The sequence below is a fragment of the Bos indicus x Bos taurus genome, chromosome 24 (assembly GCF_003369695.1).
Source record: "Bos indicus x Bos taurus breed Angus x Brahman F1 hybrid chromosome 24, Bos_hybrid_MaternalHap_v2.0, whole genome shotgun sequence".
Lineage (NCBI taxonomy): Eukaryota > Metazoa > Chordata > Mammalia > Artiodactyla > Bovidae > Bos > Bos indicus x Bos taurus.
In genome coordinates this window covers 20,820,534-20,840,241 of record NC_040099.1, presented here as the reverse complement: position 1 = coordinate 20,840,241, position 19,708 = coordinate 20,820,534, and the positions used below count along the sequence as shown (strand labels likewise).

General features: G+C 42.5%; 1 protein-coding gene across 10 annotated transcripts in view; it reads left to right on the top strand.

Annotated features, from left to right (window-relative positions):
* Positions 1-19,708, top strand: part of FHOD3 (formin homology 2 domain containing 3) — a 521,961-nt gene that overhangs the window by 215,034 nt on the left and 287,219 nt on the right. For all 10 annotated transcript variants that reach the window (XM_027526407.1, XM_027526417.1, XM_027526409.1 and 7 more), the window contains exon 4: positions 15,980-16,047. In XM_027526407.1, the coding sequence (XP_027382208.1) occupies positions 15,980-16,047 (68 nt within the window). The remainder of the gene's footprint in view (positions 1-15,979; positions 16,048-19,708) is intronic.

Sequence of the window (19,708 nt, the reverse complement as noted above, 5' to 3'; positions counted from 1 at the left end):
GGTTAGGGTGTGAGTTTTAGTGGCCCAGTTGTTTATTGTGTAAACAGAACGTAAGGCCATCTCCATTTCTCCTAGGCATCTTCTGTTACTCTTCCCTACTTCTCAGAGCCTGTTATCCCAGCACTGGGACAGCCTTGATGTCACTTCTCTGGCTTTGGTTCCTTCACCTGTGAAATGAGGATGTTGGATTAGATCAAGAATTCTTACCTCTGGACCATAGGATCCCCTGACGGTCCATAGGAAGCTTCTGTGTACCCATACTCTCTGAAATTGTATTAACATTTTGTGCGTCTGAACATCTTTTTATAACTTGTGTATGACTTTCAGATGAGTCTGAGACTCCCATTACTGGAAAAAATGGTTTCCAAAATCTGACCCAGCAGTTTTTTTTTTAAACTGAAAAATGGTTTCTACGGTGTCACTTTTTTTTTTCCCCTTTAAAATATCACCATGGTAACTGAGTATCAATTTCAGGCTGAGAGGGGTTATTCTTCCCAGTCATTGGTGTATCATGTGGCACTTTTGGATTCAGGGGAAGAATTTCCAGAGTAGAATTTCTTTGACTCACTCAGTGTTGACAGTAACTTGGTCTGTGGGCTTCCCCAGCTGGGGAAGAGAAGCATAGCCCAGGTTTGACCACTCAGTTTGTCTTTTGTCACACTTTGCCAGTTTCTGAGTGGGGAGTCTGATGTCACAGCTACATCCAGGCGAAGCAGAGGCTCATTTCTTATTGCCACATCTGAAAATTCATGACGGTCACGGTTCTCTGTAACTGGTGCAAACAGATTTTTAAATATAGACATGGTATTTTGCCAATGAATAAATCTGCTCTCTACATGTGATGTCTTTCATAGCAGCCCAAGGGTAGAAAGAAGGTTATTGTCATTCCATATAAAGGAAGGACCCCTAGGTCTTGAACCCAGTTTCCCATGGAGTGCTTGGTGACTGAGTTTGCCTCTTGGTGAGATAAGAGTGTGCTATAATTGTTAAAGTCAGTGAGTTTTATGGGTCTGAAAATAATGGTATTCTGGATCTATCTTTCACTCGCCTACTTCCCCAGACTTACCCACAGATGCCTGGGGTTCTTCCCCTCCATATTCTTTGACCAACATAACCAGTTTTTTATCCAACTTCACTGGTGGCTCAGATGGTAAAGAATCTCCTGCAATGCAGGAGATGAGGGTTCGATCCCTAGGTCAGGAAGATGCCCTGGAGAAGGGAATGGCTACCCACTCCAGTATTCTTGCCTGGAGAATTCTATGGACAGGGGAGCCTGGCGGGTACAGTCTACGGGGTCTCAAAGAGACAGACACAACCGAATGACTAACACTTCGCTTCACCAGTTTTTTATTGGCTCCTTGTCATGTTTTGGTCTTCCCCTCCACTCAGAGGTTTTCTTCACTGTGCTCCTGCCTGAGCAGGCAGCATAGGACCTCTGTGGCCGTGCTTTTCAGCACTGAGATTTTCGAGACATGCAGGTTTCCTTCCCAAAGACAGAAGGTCTCTGATGGCCTTTGATTAATTTCTCCTCACCTCATTATTGTAAGCTAGTTTAGCGTATAATACAGTAATTACATCTCTTAAAGGAACATATTTCATTTTAAATAGTGAGAATTGTGGAGAGTAGAGATGGGAGGGCTTATAAGACTTTAACAAATGATGTTCTGATTACACTTCCTTTCCCCACCACCTACCATAGGCTCCCAGTTGCCCTTTACTGAAAGGTGAATGCCTGCCCCCCAGGCAGATTCAGCCTGGAATGGGGGAGGGGGAAGAATAAATGCACCTGGGCTGTGCTTCACCTCAAAAATAACGAATGGATGTATAATTGCCCCTTCCTACAGCTTCTCCCCAGGAGAAGGCAATAGCACCCCACTCCAGTACTGTTACCTGGAAAATCCCATGGATGGAGGAGCCTGGTAGGCTGCAGTCCATGGGGTCGCACAGAGTGGGACACGACTGAAGTGACTTAGCAGCAGCAGCAACAGCTTCTCCCCAGCTGCTGGGCCCAAAGCCCCCCTCCCTCCAGGGGACGTTCTGAGCCTGAGCTGTAAGCCACCCTCTTCTGTGTTGGCAGGAGGGGCCTTGCACACTTTGGACCTGGCAGTGTCAGAGTTCTGGGAGAATGGACAACCTTGGGGAACACAGGCTGATCCCAGCCCTACATTTTACACGTGAGGGTTCTACTTTGGGTCTGACTGTTGTGCGCTCTTGAGGTTTGTTAGGAAGGGTTCCGTGTTTTACTACTTAGGCCCCAGTCCCCCGACGCTATCCCCTGCCCAGGCACCTTTTCCCCTGATGCTCTGACTTAAGACTCTCAAAGTGAGTTTCAGTGGCAAGAACCATCTTTTTCCTTATAGGCCCCACCACCCTTGGGAAGCTGGCAGGCCATCCTCTGCTCCTGGGTGAGCCCTTCACTCTCTAGTCTAAGCTGAAGAGGAGGCCAGTGCAGCCGTGGTGCGTCTGACTTTGTGTATGGTGAGGCCTGGATGCAACATAAAAGGGACACCCAGTTCCTTGAACTCAGAGTGTCCCCCAGCATTGAAAGCTCCAAACCACACCACCCGTGGCCTGGCTAGCCCAGCAGCAAGGAAGCCAGGACCTGGACTGGGGAGAAAGACTGCTTCTCCTTTGGCCTGTGTAGGCCTCTCGAGCCCATCAAAGGGCTGTCAGCAGTCTTTGGTTTGGGTATGATGTCTGATGTGGGAAAATGTCTGATGGCTCCTCTTCTACCAGCAGGAATTGTCCCTCTTCATAAAATGACAAATTGATATTTATGAACATCCTTGGTCCCTGATCCTTCCTCACCTCTAGGTAAGCAGTGATGTCTCCTAAAATGTACATTCATCAACAGAACAGTCAGGTAGGGCAGAGGGCCTGTTCAGTACCGTGCGTTTTTTAAGACAGATGGCAGTTTTGAGTTTCAGTTAAGCACCGTGGTTTTATTTTATACCACAGTGTTTGTTCTTTCTAGAGAGATAATATCAATTACCTTTTCAAAAAAAAATCAGTACTCTAGAGTAATATTTCTTTGAATGAGTATTTGGTCATTTAAATCTCAACCACAAGAGTGGCGATTCCAGTGTTGTTCTCATATGATACGGGGGCCAACCCATGACATTTATTAAAATGTTTATTACATAGAACAAGGAAAGGTTTGCAGTACTTTGGGAGAGGGTATCTTTGGCCATAAAAATGAAACTTTGCTGCCTATCACTTTTATGAAAGATTTAAAAATTAAAAGAAAAAGCTACAATTTAACAGACACTGGGTGGAAGGATTTCTGAGGTACACCTCATCTAGGGCTTTATAGCTTATGGAATTAAAAAATGAAGTATTTCAAAGGATATTTCAGCCAAAATATGTAATATAAATAAAGTTATTACTCTTTTGAGCTTTGATTTAAAAAAAAACATGAAAATTTACAACTTGCTTTCAGAAGTCTTTTTGATAATTTTCTCACATTAAAGAGAGAATTATTATTTGGAAACCATACTATTTTTTTTTCAGCTTTGTTTGAAATGTTTGTGCCTAGTTGTGTCAGACTCTTTGTGACCCCACAGACTGTAGCCCACCAGCCTCCTCTGTCCATGGACTTTTCCAGGCAAAACTACTGGAGCAGCTTGCCATTTCCTACTCCAAGGAATTTTCCCAACCCGGGGATCGGACCCACGTCTCCTGTCAGCAGGCAGATTCTTTACCAGTGAGCCACCTAGGAAGTGGAATAGATAGTTATTTAAATAAAATGTATAACTAATTTTTAAAAAGTTGGAGACAATTGGAAAGAAAATTGCTTACTCCTTGAACAGAAATTACTGTTTGTTTTAATTAAGACAACTGGTAAAACAAAAAAAAAGACAGGGAGAGATTTCTGGCACCACTCAAGGATATGTTTGGCATTTGTTCAGGATGTTTCTCATCAAAGGCTGAGGCCTCCCTGAGGTCTTCTGTCCCAGTGTCACAGAAGTTATTTGTGATGTCCTGGAGGTTAAAAACACAGAGAATGCATACCAATTAAAAGATAGATTGGATAAAAACAAGTTTCAACTGTATCGACAAGAAACTCTACATAGACAAGTTAGAAATAAAAGGATGGAGAAAAGACAGACCATGCAAACATGAACCAAACACTCACTAATCATTTACGTATTAGAAAAATAGACTTTAAAAAGGAATATTTCCAGGGAGGAAGAGAAACATTACATGGTGCCTGTACGTGTGTGCTCAGTAGCCTAATCATGTCGGACTCTTCGTGACCCCATGGACTGTAGCCCACCAGGCTCCTCTGTCCATGGGATTTCCTAGGCAAGAGTACTGGAGTGGGTTGCCATTTCCTCCTCCAGGGGATCTTCCTGATCCAGGGATCAAACTTGTGTCTCTTGCATCTCCTGCATTGGCAGGCATGTTCTTTACCACTGTGCCACCTGGGTGACTGATTACATGGTGATAGATGGTCTATTAACCTAAAATCCATAGCCTTTCTAATTGTGAGTATACTCAACAGTTGAACTTCAGAGGACCTAAAGCAGAGGCTCATAAAGCTGAAAGAATAAATAGACAAATCCAGTATAATAAAGATTTAAATACTCCTCTCACAGTAAAATATAGAACAGATAAACAGAAAATTGATTAAGAGAAGACCTGAATAGTACTATCATTCAACTTGACCTAGTGAATATTTATGGATTGGTTCAGCCAATAACAGCAGAATACACATTCTTTTCATGTGTCCATGAGACAGTCATCAGGATAAACCATATTCTGGGTCACAAAATAAACCTTAATAAATTATAAATATTTGATATCATAACAAAATATATATTTTCACCGTAAAGAAATTAAACTAGAAATTGATAACAGAAAGATATCTGGAAAATCCTCAAATGGTTGGAAGCTAAGCAGTAGCATAGCTCCTAAATAAACCAGAGATTAACATCAACAACAAAAAACTCCACAGGTTTAAGTTATTCCCTTTTGAAATGAATGAAATGTTCACAACCATAAAATTTTGAATGGAAAGAAAAGAAAAACAATATATGTAAATTTTCAGAATACTGCTGAAGTAGTGCTTAGAAATTTATAGCGTTAAATACTTACATTCAATAAGAAGAAAGTCCTCAAATCATTTAAGTTTTCACCATAAAAAACTAGAGCAAAAGAGAAAATTAAGCCAAAAGTAATCAATAAAATAGAAATCAGAAAAGCAATGAAAAATGGAATGAAATTAAAAGCTGATTCTTTGAAAAGATCAATAAAATCTATACTCTTATAGCCTGACTGACCAAGCATGAAAGAGAAAAGACAGATCACCCATATCAGGGATTAAAGAGAGGCTGCAGTAGTCAGTAAAAGGATAAGGGAGTATCATGAGAACAGCTTTTGTTGTTGAATGATATTGAATAATCCATAGCTTAAAACCTTTTATTAAAGGGAACTCCAGGTGCAGGTAGCTTCATTGGAGAATTCTGCCAAACATTTAAAGAATCAGTAACACCAAGTCTGCACAAACTTATTCTTGAAGATGAGAGAACACTCCCAGCTCATGAGGTTGGCATCAACTCAATGTCAACAACATCACAAGAAATGAAAACTGTAGATTAATGCTCCTTATGAATATGAATGTAAAAATCTTCAACAAAATGTTGTAATTGTCAACTGAATCTTTTTTTTATCTATTAATACTTAATCCCTATTTGAACCCTCCTACTCTGTTGGTGGGAATGTAAACTGGTGCAGCCACTATGGAGAACAGTATGCTGCTACTGCTAAGTCACTTCAGTCCTGTCTGACTCTGTTTGACCCCATAGATGGCAGACCACCAGGCTCCGCTGTCCCTGGGATTCTCCAGGCAAGAACACTGGAGTGGGTAGCCATTTCCTTCTCCAATGCAGGAAAGTGAAAAGTGAAAGTGAAGTTGCTCAGTCGTGTCTGACCCTCAGCGACCCCATGGACTGCAGCCTTCCAAGCTCCACTGTCCATGGGATTTTCCAGGCAAGAGTACTGGAGAACGGTATGGAGTTTCCTCAAAAAACTAAAAATAGTTGCCAGATCCAGCAGTCCTACTCCTGGGCATATATCTGGACAAAACTACAATTCAAAAAGATACACGCACCCTTTATGTTTATAGCAAGACCATTTATAATAGCCAAGACATGGAAACAACCATCGACAGATGAATAGATAAAGATGTGGTACATATATTCAGTGAAATGTTACTCAGCCATAAAGAAACAATGAAATAATGCCATTTGCAGTAACATGGATGGACCTAGAGATTATCATACTAAGCAAAGTAAGTCAGAAAGAGAAAGACAAATACCATATTATTATCACTTATATGTGGAGTCTAAAATACGATACGAACTTATCTATGAAACAGATTCACAGACACAGAGAACAGACTTGTGGTTGCTGAGGGAGAGGGATGGCATGGGAGGTTTGGATTGGGAGTTAGGCACTAGCAGATGCAAAGTGTTACATATAGAATGGATAAACAACGAGGTCCTGTTGTATAGCACAGGGAACTATATTTAATATCCTGTAATAAAACATAATGGAAAAGAATATGAACAAAAATATATAAAACAGAATCACTTTTCTATACAGGTAACATAACATTGTAAATCAACTATAGCTCACAAAACTACTTAATCTTCATTTTAAAAACTGATTATTTTGATTATAGCACCAAGTGCTAAAACCTTAGCAACCAGAACACAGCAAACCATAATCATTATTCACATGAATTGGAAGCCATGATAGATCACTGGTAACTAAAAGAGACATAAGCAAGAAAGTTACATAAGCAAGAAAGTCTAATGCAAGCCTTACTATGTTGTAAAGAGGTACCTGGCATTGAATCTCTCCTCTACTGATGCCCTTCCTGGACAAGAGAAATCTGCCCTTGTTCTTCCAGATATATTAGCCCCATGCTTGCATTTGAGAACTTTATTCTTATTAGAAGTGATATTGGCTAAAAACAAAGTCTGTCCCTCTAGATTTCAGGTTCTGATATGTTAGCTGTAGAAACTGGAGGAAGAGTGATCTCCCAGGGACCTGGCTTCTACTACAAGGGGGATGCAATTCACTCTATTTATTCACTTCAGTTCAGTTGGTCAGTTGTGCCCAACTCTTTGTGACCCCATGAACCGTAGCATGCTAGGCTTCCTGGTCCACCACCAACTCCTGGAGCTTACTCAAACTCATCTCCATCAAGTTGGTGATGCTATCCAACCATCTCATCCTCTGTCATCCCCTTCTCCTCCTGCCTTCAATCTTTCCCAGCATCAGGGTCTTTTCAAATGAGTCAGTTCTTCGTATCAGGTGGCCAAAGTATTGGAGTTTCAGCTTCAGCATCAGTCCTTCCAATCAATATTCATGACTGATTTCCTTTAGGATTGACTGGTTTTATCTCCTTGCTGTCCAAGGGACTCACAAGAGTCTGCTCCAATACTACAGTTCAAAAGCATCAATTCTTTGGCGCTCAGCTTTCTTTATAGTCCCAACTCTCACATCCATACATGACTACTGGAAAAACCATAGCTTTGACTAGACAGACCTTTGTTGGCACAGTAATGTCTCTGCTTTTTAATATGCTGTCTAGGTTGTCATAGCTTTTCTTCCAAGGAGCATGCATCTTTAATTTCATGGCTACAGTCACCATTGGCAGTGATTTTGGAGCCCTCAAGAATAAAGTCTGTCACTGTTTCCATTGTTTCCCCATCTATTTGCCATGGAATGATGGGACCAGAGGCCATGATCTTAGTTTTTTGAATGTTGAGTTTTAAGCCAACTTTTTCACTCTCCTCTTTCACTTTCATCAAGAGGCTCTTTTGTTCTTTGCTTTTTGCCATAAGGGTGGTGTCATCTGCATATCTGAGGTTATTGATATTTGTCCCAGCAATATTGATTCCAGCTTGTGCTTCATCCAGCCCTGCATTTCCCATGGTGTACTCTGCACAGAAGTTAAATAAGCAGGATGACAATATACAGCCTTGACATAATCCATTTCCTATTTGGAACCAATCTGTTGTTCCATGTCGGGTTCTAACTGTTGCTTCTTGACCAGCATAGAGATTTCTCAGGAGGCAGGTCAGGTGGTCTGGTATTCCCATATCTTTAAGAATTTTCCACAGTTTGTTGTGATCCACACAGTCAAAGGCTTTGGCACAATCAATAAAGCAGAAGTAGATGTTTTTCTGGAACTCTCTTGCTTTTTCGATGATCCAATGGATACTGGCAATTTTATCTCTGGTTCCTCTGCCTTTTCTAAATCCAACTTGAACATCTGGAAGTTCATGGTTCACGTACTGCTGAAGCCTGGCTTGGAGAATTTTGAGCATTACTTTACTAGCGTGTGAGATGAGTGCAATTGTGCAGTAGTTTGAGCATTCTTTGGCATTGCCTTTCTTTGGGATTGGAATGAAAACTGACCTTTTCCAGTCCTGTGGCCACTGCTGAGTTTTCCAAATTTGCTGGCATATTGAGTACAGCACTTTTCTTTTTTTTTTTTCCCTAATTTTATTTTATTTTTAAACTTTACATAATTGTATTAGTTTTGCCAAATATCAAAATGAATCCGCCACAGGTATACATGTGTTCCCCATCCTGAACCCTCCTCCCTCCTCCCTCCCCATACCATCCCTCTGGGTCGTCCCAGTGCACTAGCCCCAAGCATCCAGTATCGTGCATCGAACCTGGACTGGCAACTCGTTTCTTACATGATATTTTACATGTTTCAATGCCATTCTCCCAAATCTTCCCACCCTCTCCCTCTCCCACAGAGTCCATAAGACTGTTCTATACATCAGTGTCTCTTTTGCTGTCTCGTACACCGGGTTATTGTTACCATCTTTCTAAATTCCATATATATGCGTTAGTATACTGTATTGGTGTTTTTCCTTCTGGCTTACTTCACTCTGTATAATAGGCTCCAGTTTCATCCACCTCATTAGAACTGATTCAAATGTATTCTTTTTAATGGCTGAGTAATACTCCATTGTGTATATGTACCACAGCTTTCTTATCCATTCATCTGCTGAAGGACATCTAGGTTGCTTCCATGTCCTGGCTATTATAAACAGTGCTGCAATGAATATTGGGGTACACGTGTCTCTTTCCCTTCTGGCTTCCTCAGTGTGTATGCCCAGCAGTGGGATTGCTGGATCATAAGGCAGTTCTATTTCCAGTTTTTTAAGGAATCTCCACACTGTTCTCCGTAGTGGCTGTACTAGTTTGCATTCCCACCAACAGTGTAAGAGGGTTCCCTTTTCTCCACACCCTGTCCAGCATTTATTATTTGTAGACTTTTGGATCGCAGCTATTCTGACTGGTGTGAAATGGTATCTCATAGTGGTTTTGATTTGCATTTCTCTGATAATGAGTGATGTTGAGCATCTTTTCATGTGTTTGTTAGCCATCTGTATGTCTTCTTTGGAGAAATGTCTATTTAGTTCTTTGGCCCATTTTTTTGATTGGGTCGTTTATTTTTCTGGAGTTGAGCTGTAGGAGTTGCTTGTATATTTTTGAGATTAGTTGTTTGTCGGTTGTTTCATTTGCTATTATTTTCTCCCATTCTGAAGGCTGTCTTTTCACCTTGCTGATAGTTTCCTTTGATGTGCAGAAGCTTTTAAGGTTAATTAGGTCCCATTTGTTTATTTTTGCTTTTATTTCCAATATTCTGGGAGGTGGGTCATAGAGGATCCTGCTGTGATGTATCTCGGAGAGTGTTTTGCCTATGTTCTCCTCTAGGAGTTTTATAGTTTCTGGTCTTACGTTTAGATCTTTAATCCATTTTGAGTTTATTTTTGTGTATGGTGTTAGAAAGTGGTCTAGTTTCATTCTTTTACAAGTGGTTGACCAGATTTCCCAGCACCACTTGTTAAAGAGATTGTCTTTAATCCATTGTATATTCTTGCCTCCTTTGTCAAAGATAAGGTGTCCATATGTGCATGGATTTATCTCTGGGCTTTCTATTTTGTTCCATTGATCAATATTTCTGTCTTTGTGCCAGTACCATACTGTCTTGATAACTGTGGCTTTGTAGTAGAGCCTGAAGTCAGGTAGGTTGATTCTTCCAGTTCCATTCTTTTTTCTCAAGATCGCTTTGGCTATTCGAGGTTTTTTGTATTTCCATATAAATTGTGAAATTATTTGTTCTAGCTCTGTGAAGAATACTGTTGGTAGCTTGATAGGGATTGCGTTGAATCTATAAATTGCTTTGGGTAGTATACTCATTTTCACTATATTGATTCTTCCAATCCATGAACATGGTATATTTCTCCATCTATTAGTGTCCTCTTTGATTTCTTTCACCAGTGTTTTATAGTTTTCTATATATAGGTCTTTAGTTTCTTTAGGTAGATATATTCCTAAGTATTTTATTCTTTCCGTTGCAATGGTGAATGGAATTGTTTCCTTAATTTCTCTTTCTGTTTTCTCATTATTAGTGTATAGGAATGCAAGTGATTTCTGTGTGTTGATTTTATATCCTGCAACTTTACTATAGTCATTGATTATTTCTAGTAATTTTCTGGTGGAATCTTTAGGGTTTTCTATGTAGAGGATCATGTCATCTGCAAATAGTGAGAGTTTTACTTCTTCTTTTCCTATTTGGATTCCTTTTATTTCTTTTTCTGCTCTGATTGCTGTGGCCAAAACTTCCAAAACTATGTTGAATAGTAATGGTGAAAGTGGGCACCCTTGTCTTGTTCCTGACTTTAGAGGAAATGCTTTCAATTTTTCCCCATTGAGGATAATATTTGCTGTGGGTTTGTCATATATAGCTTTTATTATGTTGAGGTATGTTCCTTCTATTCCTGCTTTCTGGAGAGTTTTTATCATAAATGGATGTTGAATTTTGTCAAAGGCTTTCTCTGCATCTATCCCAGGGATGCAAGGATTCTTCAATATCTGCAAATCAATCAGTGTAATACACCACATTAACAAATTGAAAAATAAAAACCATATGATTATCTCAATAGAGTGCAGCACTTTTATAGCATAATCTTTTAGAATTTGAAAAAGCTCAACTGGAATTCCATCACCTCCACTAGCTTTCTTCGTAGTGATGCTTCCTAACGCCCACTTGACTTTGCATTCCAGGATGTCTGGCTTTAGGTGAGTGATCACACCATCATGGTTATCTGGGTCATGAAGATCTCTTTTTTATAGTTCTTCTGTGTGTTCTTGCCACCTCTTCTTAATATCTTCTGCTTCTGTTAGGTCCATACCATTTCTGCCTTTATTGTGCCTATCTTTGCATGAAATGTTCTTTTGGTATCTCTATTTTTCTTAAAGAAATCTCTGGTCTTTCCCCTTCTATTGTTTTTCTCTATTTCTTTGCATTGATCACTGAGGAAGGCTTTCTTATGTCTCCATGCTATTCTTTGGAACTCTGCGTTCAAATTGGTATATTTTTCTTTTCTCCTTTGTTTTCACTTCTCTTCTTTCTCAGATATTTGTATGGCATCCTCAGACAACCATTTTCCTTTCTTTTTCTTGGGGATGATCTTGATCACTGCCTCCTGTACAGTGTCACGAACCTCTGTCCATAGTTCTTCAGGCATTCTGTCTATCAGATCTAATCTCTTGAATCTATTTGTTACTTCCACTGTATAATCGTAAGGGATTTGATTTGGGTCATACCTGAATGGTCTAGTGGTTTTCCCTACTTTCTTCAATTTAAGTCTGAATTTGGCAATAAGGAGTTCATGATCTGAGCCACAGCTCCCAGTCTTATTTTTGCTGACTATATAGAGCTTCTGCATCCTTGGCTGCAAAGAATAAAATCAATCTGATTTTGGTATTGACCATCTGGTGATGTCCATGTGTAGAGTCTTCTCTTGTGTTGTTGGAAGAGGGTGTTTGCTGTGACTAGTGCATTCTCTTGGCAAAGCTATGTTAGCCTTTGACCTGCTTCATTTTGTACTCCAAGGCCAAAATTGCCTGTTACTCCAGGTGTCTCTTGACTTCCTAGTTTTGCATCCCAGTCCCCTGTAATGAAAATGACACCTTTTTTGGGTGTTAGTTGTAGAAGATCTTGTAGATCTTCATAGAACCATTCAACTTCAGCTTCTTCAGCATTACTGGTTGGGGCATAGACTTTGATTACTGTGATATTGAATGGTTTGCCTTGGAAATGAACAGATATCATTGTGTCATTTTTGAGATTGCATCCAAGTACTGCATTTCCAACTCTTTTGTTGACCATGATGGCTACTCCATTTCTTCAAAGGGATTCTTGCCCACAGTAGTAGATATAATGGTCATCTGAGTTAAATTCACCCATTCCAGTCCATTTTAGTTCACTGATTCCTAAAATGTTGATGTTCACCCTTGCCATCGCCTGTTTGATCACTTCCAATTTACCTTGGTTCATGGACCTAACATTCCAGGTTCCTATGCAATACTGCTCTTCATATCATTGGACTTTACTTCCATCACCAGTCACATCCACAACTAGGTGTTGTTTTTGCTTTGACTCCGTCTCTTCGTTCTTTCTAGAGTTAGTTGTCCACTGATCTCCAGTAGCATATTGGGCACCTGCCCACCTGGGGAGTTCCTCTTTCAGTGTCCTGTCTTTTTGCCTTGTCATACTGTTCATGGGGTTTTCAAGGCAAGAATACTGAAGTGGTTTGCCGTTCCCTTCTCCAGTGGACTACGTTTTGTCAGAACTCCCCACCATGACCCGTCCGTCTTGGGTGGCCCTACATGGCATGGCTCATAGTTTCATTGAGTTAGACAAGGCTGTGGTCCATGTGATCAGTTTGTTTAGTTTTCTGTGATTGTGGTTTTCATTTGGTCTGCCCTCTGAAGGAGAAGGATAAGAGGCTTATGGAAGCTTCCTGATAGGAGAGACTGACTGAGGGGGACACTGGGTCTCGTTCTGATGGGCGGGGGCATGCTCAGTAAGTCTTTAATCTAATTTTCTGTTGATGGGCGGGGCTGTGTTCCCTCTTTGTTGTTTGGCCTGAGACCAAACTATGGTGGAGGTAGTGAAGATGATGGTGACCTCCTTCAAAAGGTCAGGTGTACGCAGTGCTGCAGTCAGTGTCACCGACTCTCCAGCAAGCCACCACTGACCCACGCCTCCACCAGAGACTCCTGGACACTCACAGCAAGTCTGAGTCAGTCTCTGTGGGATCACTGCTCCTTTCTCCTGGGTTCTGGTATACACAAGGTTTTTTTTGTTTTGTTTTGTGCCCTCCAGGAGTCTGTTTCCCCAGTCCTGTGTAAGTTCTGTTGGCTCTATGGTAGGGTTAATGGGACCTCCTCCAAGAGGGCTCATGCAATACCCAGGTCTGCTGCACCCAGCGTCCTTGCCCCTGTGGCAGGCCACTGCTGACCCTGAGGAGACACTCCAATACAATTCTGGCTCAGTCTCTGTGGGGTCTCTGGGTCCTTGTGTGCACTAGGTTTGTTTGAGCCCTCTGAGCATCTCTGGCGGTTATGGGGTTTGATTCTAAACGTGATTTCGCCCCTCCTACCATCTTGCTGGGGCTTCTCCTTTGCCCTTGAGCGTGGGGTATCTTTTTTTTAGTAAGATCCAACATTCTCCTGTTGACAGTTGTTCAGCAGCAAGTTGTAATTTTGGAGTTTTTGCAGGAGAAGATGAGCGCACATCCTTGTAGTCCGCCATCTCTATTTCTTACTCATGTCTTTTGAGGCCACACATATATAAATACTTTAGAGGTCGACTTGTGAGTCATTGGGCCTCATTTTTTAGGGTCTGTGATGAATTAGATGTTTAGTTTGGGGATGGTTGATTCCTTTGGAGTCTTCCCGGCTCCTTGTGTTCAGGAAGACAAGGAGTGATTCTCTCTCAATCAAAACACTGCATAATTATCAAGCGACTGGGGGTTGCATATTGTATTTACAGGTGTGGAACTGCATAATGGGCAAACACTAGGAGGCCCTGGGGTCAGACCCCACAGGATCCTGCCTCTGCTTCTTAAGCTGTGTGTGTAGGTAGTAAGTCTGGAGGAGACTGGCCTGCCCCAGGAGCTGAGAGAACAGGTGTCTGCTGCATGATGAGTTGGTATGTGGTGGGGGGTGGGGGCGGCAGGGCTGTGTGACCAAGGATTGGCAGACCACGGAAGGGATTTGGGGTTTGTTAGTGCCGTGGGCAGCCACTGAAGGGTTTGAATGGGGGCAGGGATGTTTTCAGGTGATGGTTTTCACCCTGTCCTTCCGGCCTTGGTCTGGAGGATGGGTGAGAAGAGGGGAAGTGGGCAGGGTGTCCATAGGAAGCCCTTCGAGGAAGCTATTGCCATTCAGAGGCTGAGCCAGGCCCATGCTCCATCATTTTAAGTCTCTCTAAGATGGGAACCTTCCATCACCTCAGATGGGGCACTTCTAGAGCCACAGTACAAAGGGGCATATCTTTCTCACACCCAGACTTCTGCTAAGTCATTTAGATCTGTGCATTTCATCCCCTTCCACTCACACGAGAGGAGAACATGGCTTTGCCCACCACCTCCCCCCATAGGCTGGCGTTGAAGCCCAAGATTGCCTACCATGCAGGTGACATTACTTTGAAATCTATAATTCTAAGTATTTTAAGTAATTTTGCATTCCACTGCATCATTTCAGTGCTGGATTTAACACATACAACCATCTTCTACTAAATCTACTATTATCTGTTCCCTCTTTTTGGATAAGGAATCCAAGGCTTAGAGAGGTAGTATACTTCACCCAAATCACATACCAGGTTGAAATGCAGGCCCTTGGATTGCTTAGTCTTTGCTCTGAGTTCATTCTTCACTACTGTACCCTCAGTGCCTAGAACAGCGCCTGGCAGGTGCTCAGTAAATGTGCTCTGGATGGTTTATATTGGGGCTCTCTGACACACAGTGTTAGAAACCCAACCCTGGGCAGCTGAGCCACCTGGGAAGCTGAGCGGAATCCATGCTCCTGGGAGTCTGCATGCACCAGTAGAAGTGGATGCTCCCTGCATTCTCCATGCCTTCAGCACATTCTGGCACCGCCCCACTGACCAGTGAAGACTTGGGGCATACCCATCTGCTACTTCTGCCCACTGTAACTGCTGGAGGGTGGGTCCTGGGTCAGGCTCCCCTCCTCATGCATGAGGCCTGGCCCAACTAGTACATGTTACATGTCACTAGTTATAGAATTCAACCTGAGTATCGAACCCCAGAATACTGACAGGGGCTCCTACATCTGCCTTGCTCCAGGCTAGGACTCATCCTCGAACCCATCTTATATGAGGGAGAGTCCAGATACAGGCAGAGCTAAGGCTAGGTCCCTGCTGGAAGGGCTGGCAGCAGGTGGGAGCCAGTCAGTCCTTAGAGACATCATGCTGCTCTTGGTTCTCTTGAGGTGAGCATCAGATTCCATGGAAAAGAAAGCAGTTTGAAGCTTCCTGAGCCCGACTGTGGAGAGTATGGTGATGCAAGCCTGTGAGACGAGGAAACAGAAGGATGAGTTCCGTTTTGACTATGTTAATTTTCCCGATAGATTTGGCTATCAACTATCAAGTCTGTGGTGGTGGTTTAGTTGCTAATTCGCGTCTGACTCTTGAGACCCCATGAACTGTAGCCTGCCAGGCTCCTCTGTTCATGGGATTTTTCTAGGCAAAAATACTGGAGTGGCTTGCCATTTCTTTCTCCAGGGGATTTTCCTGACCCAGGGATCGAACCTGGGTCTCCTTCATTGGCAGGCAGATTCTTTACCAACTGAATTACTACGTCTGTAAACAGCTGGAGCTCTGGAGAGAGGGAGGTGGGGGCTGAGGGTGCAGATCAGGGCACTTCCCCACACTCACAATCCCCTCTTCCTGCCTCCTGTAACGGCTGGACTGTTCTTTGCACCATTAGAGGTGGGGCTGCATCCTGAATGAAATGAATTTGTTTTACTTACCTTTCCAGCGGAATTTCTGTAATTGCTCACACCCTGTCTCTGTTTTTACCATCTGTTGAGTCAGTTTAATGAATTTTATATGGTGTGTTCTTTATTTCAGAAAAACTGTACAACTCCACTGGACGAGATTTAAGAAGGGCCCTCTTCTCCCTGAAGCAGATATTTCAGGTAAAAAAAAAGAATACTCTCAGGTTCTGTTTTTGCATTGCTGTGGGGTTAGATGCAGACAAGTTTATGCCTTTTACTGATTACAAAAAGAGAAATGCTTTAAAGTACAAAGTAAATTTCGGTCAAAATATCAGTTAAGAGTATTTTTACCGTATCAAATATTTCAAACAATAGAAAGTAAAGAAAACATCATCAGAATCACAATATTTTTCCACGTTTACTTCAGATTTTAAAAACATACCTACTACAGATGTAATTGAAGTCTTCTGTTCAATACTGGCCACTCTCTCGGGGGCTTTTCTCTGCTGAATGTCAGATATAGTGTTTACCATGCAAATGCACATTTCGATACTAGTGGTGCATATTCGCCCACAATATGTGAAATTCGTTTGTGTCAATTGTATATGCATGATATCATGCAGCATGTATCCTGATACAGTTTACTTAGAATGAGATCAGTGTGGGCATGACCCAGGTAGCTCTGAGTGTCCACTGTGTGAAGGAAGCACAGTTTGTTTCATTCATCGTCTGTTGGTGGACAGTTGCGTTCCTCTCCAGGGCTCTGCTGTTATAAACCATGCTGCTAGGGACACGCCCCCTTGTGTGCATGTGCTGGCATCTCTGTTAGGTTCCATCTTATCCTTTGCCCCAAACTTTCCCTCTGCTTCTCCCCTGGGCAAGTCACGAGCTTAGTGAAGAGGGCTGGGACTGGGGTGCAGGCAAACTCCAAGCTGTCACCCACAGGAGATTTCAGGGGAGAGAGACAGAGAGCCAGGGGCCGAGAGTGAGGCCGCTGTGCCAGGGCAGGGTCAGGAAAGGCCAGATGAGCTTCGTGGAGAAGATGGCGTTTGCATTGAGCTTGTGTCTGTGTAGGTTCATCATTCTCGCTCTCATGATATTAGACTCTAGGGTGTAGTCAGTCCATTTGTCTTTAGTTCCCATCTCCTTCACATCCTTAAAGAGTGTTCTGTCAGTGATAGCTCCAGCCTGAGTGGCCGTCTCCTTCATGGATGTTTTCTGTCTCAGGGGGATTGGCAGAAAGGCAGGCCAATAGGCCATCCTGCCTGCACGTTCTTGTCCCGTTTTAAAACCTGCTCAACTGTTCACGCCCTCATCTTTTTCCCAGAGCAGAGCCCTTCTCAGTGATTGTGCTTTTGGAGATGAGTCCTCATTTCTCAGCTTCCCACACTACAGGTGTGACCCCGAGTCACCATTGTCCCTTTAGATCACACATCTCAGAAGTGCCTTGAGGTTTGGGGTCAGCCTTGATTCAGGCTGTTTCTTCTGGGAGAATTGTAACAGCTGTTGTGGACACTGTTCCGTCCTTCACGACTCAGTCCATCCTCCAGCTTCCACCAGAGGGGGCTCACAAAGTCCTTCTCATGCTGGTTCCGTGTAGCCTTCTGCGTTACATCTGAATCTCAGTACAACCCACCTCCCTGTCCTTTGCTGCAGTAACATCTCACTGTGATTGTGTTCTGGGAACAAGCCATGCCCTTTCTTTTCTGTACCTTCACCCCCAGACCTATTGCTTCTATCCCAGGATGGTTCCTCCCCACATCCACTCCCCATGTCTCTCAGTTTCCCACCCCATGTCTCCTCCTGCCAGGGATTCTCTAGATGAACCCTTACGGCAGTCAAGGGCTCTCCAAATACCTCTATTCCTGTGCTTACCTCTGGAATAGAACTTGAGATACTCTAGCTCGCTTGTCTGAGTCCAGTCACCTGTGAGCTCCCTGGAGTCTATCCCTGGCTCTTTGGGGCCTCATGCAATGGCTGATGCTACTGAAGCAATAGATGAACAGACCAGGCAATTGGAATACTCTTCTCAAGGGTGTCTATCTTCAGTCTTTCCTCTCTTTTAATTGAGTAAATGCTTCGCTATTTACTTGTTCCCAAGTTTCACTTCCCATGTATTCATCAGTGTCTCTCTGCCTCTTTTTTTCTTTTTTCAATTTCAATAAGCTTTCCCCAGCCCCGCTAAACTTATTTTATTTTTAATCGAAGGAAAATTGCTTCACAATATTGTGTTGGCCTCTGCCATACATCAACATGATGGCCATAGGTATACATGTGTCCCCTCCCTCTTTAACTTCCTTCCTATCTCCCACCTCTTCCCACCCCTCTAGCTTGTTACAGAGCCCTGGGTTGAGTTCCCTGGGTCATACAGCAAATTCCTATCAACTGAACAAAACAGAACTTCTTTACCCTCTGTTATGTCCTTCTCTTGAACTCAGATTCCTGACAGCAGTTGGGCTGGACTCTTACTGCTGGAAGTCCACACTCATCACACTCCACACCCTCACTCTTACAGCCCTTCAGCCTGCTTGCTGTTTCCATTGTTCAGCTTTTCCATTGTTCATCTCGCTGAGTATCCAGATGGTGGCAGAACCACACAGAGAAGAGCTCTTCCAAGTAACTTTGAAACATTGCAGTTTGTGTACTCTGGGTAGAATATACTCTGAGAAGAAAAAGAACCATGCACGCGTGCAGATCAACTGTTTATAATAATCATCTTGCTGGTAGTAGTGTTAGTATTGCTATTCTGATACTGCAGTTTGTGTGTTTTCTTATTTTGTTATTCTTAGAGTTCTTAAGGATTAGGGTTCTTAGTGTGTGGAAGAAAGTTGATGGAAAGATAAAACAGTTAAGTTAAAAAAACTCTGGATTTCTGAATTTAATTAGAAGTGTTGAAATGAACCCATGGTGTTTATTATCCTAACAAACTTGCAAGAAAGCATATTTCTAGCACTAAGTTTATTGAAAAGTACTAGAAGCAATGGTCAACCCATTAGCAAAAACCACTACTAGCACAGAGATTGTGGTCTTAAAATACTGAAAGGAACCAGAGTTCTTGGAGAAATAGCTGACTTCAAGTCTGGCCTAGGAAATGGGTAAAATAAACTTGGAACATATTATTATACAGATAGCAAGGAAGCTATCAAATAAGACTAGGATTATTGCCAGAGGAACTTGGGAGCATGTTGAAGGTCTCCCACTGGCTGGCTGAAGATGGACAGTATAAGCATCAACAAGCATGATAGTTACAGTGGACTGAAGCACATCAGCGTAATCTACATCGACGAGTTCATAACAATACTGAAGAGTAACAATGAATTGGTTCGCAATGGAAGAAAGATGGTGGTGAACCAGCTCTTGATTTTGAAAAATGGGTAAAATTCTAAAATCACACATTTATCTTACTTTTTCCTATATGAGCTTTAGGATAATCAAACAGTAGTTGAGGGAAGGTATGCTTATAAAAATATTCTAGCTATTTAGTAAGAAGGAGTGATATACTTAGAGTATCACTTAGAACATCAGAGTTTTGCAACCCTGAATGAATTAATGGATCTAGGTATGGAGATTTAAGGAGAAGGCAATGGCAACCCACTCCAGTACTCTTGCCTGGAAAATCCCATGGACGGAGGAGCCTGGTAGGCTGCAGTCCATGGGGTGGCAAAGAGTCAGACACAACTGAGCGACTTCACTTTCACTTGTCACTTTCATGCATTGGAGAAGGAAATGGCAACCCACTCCAGCATTCTTGCCTGGAGAATCCCAGGGACGGCAGAGCCTGGTGGGCTGCTGTCTATGGGGTCGCACAGAGTTGGACACAACTGAAGTGACTTAGCAGTAGCAGCATGGAGCTTCAAGACCT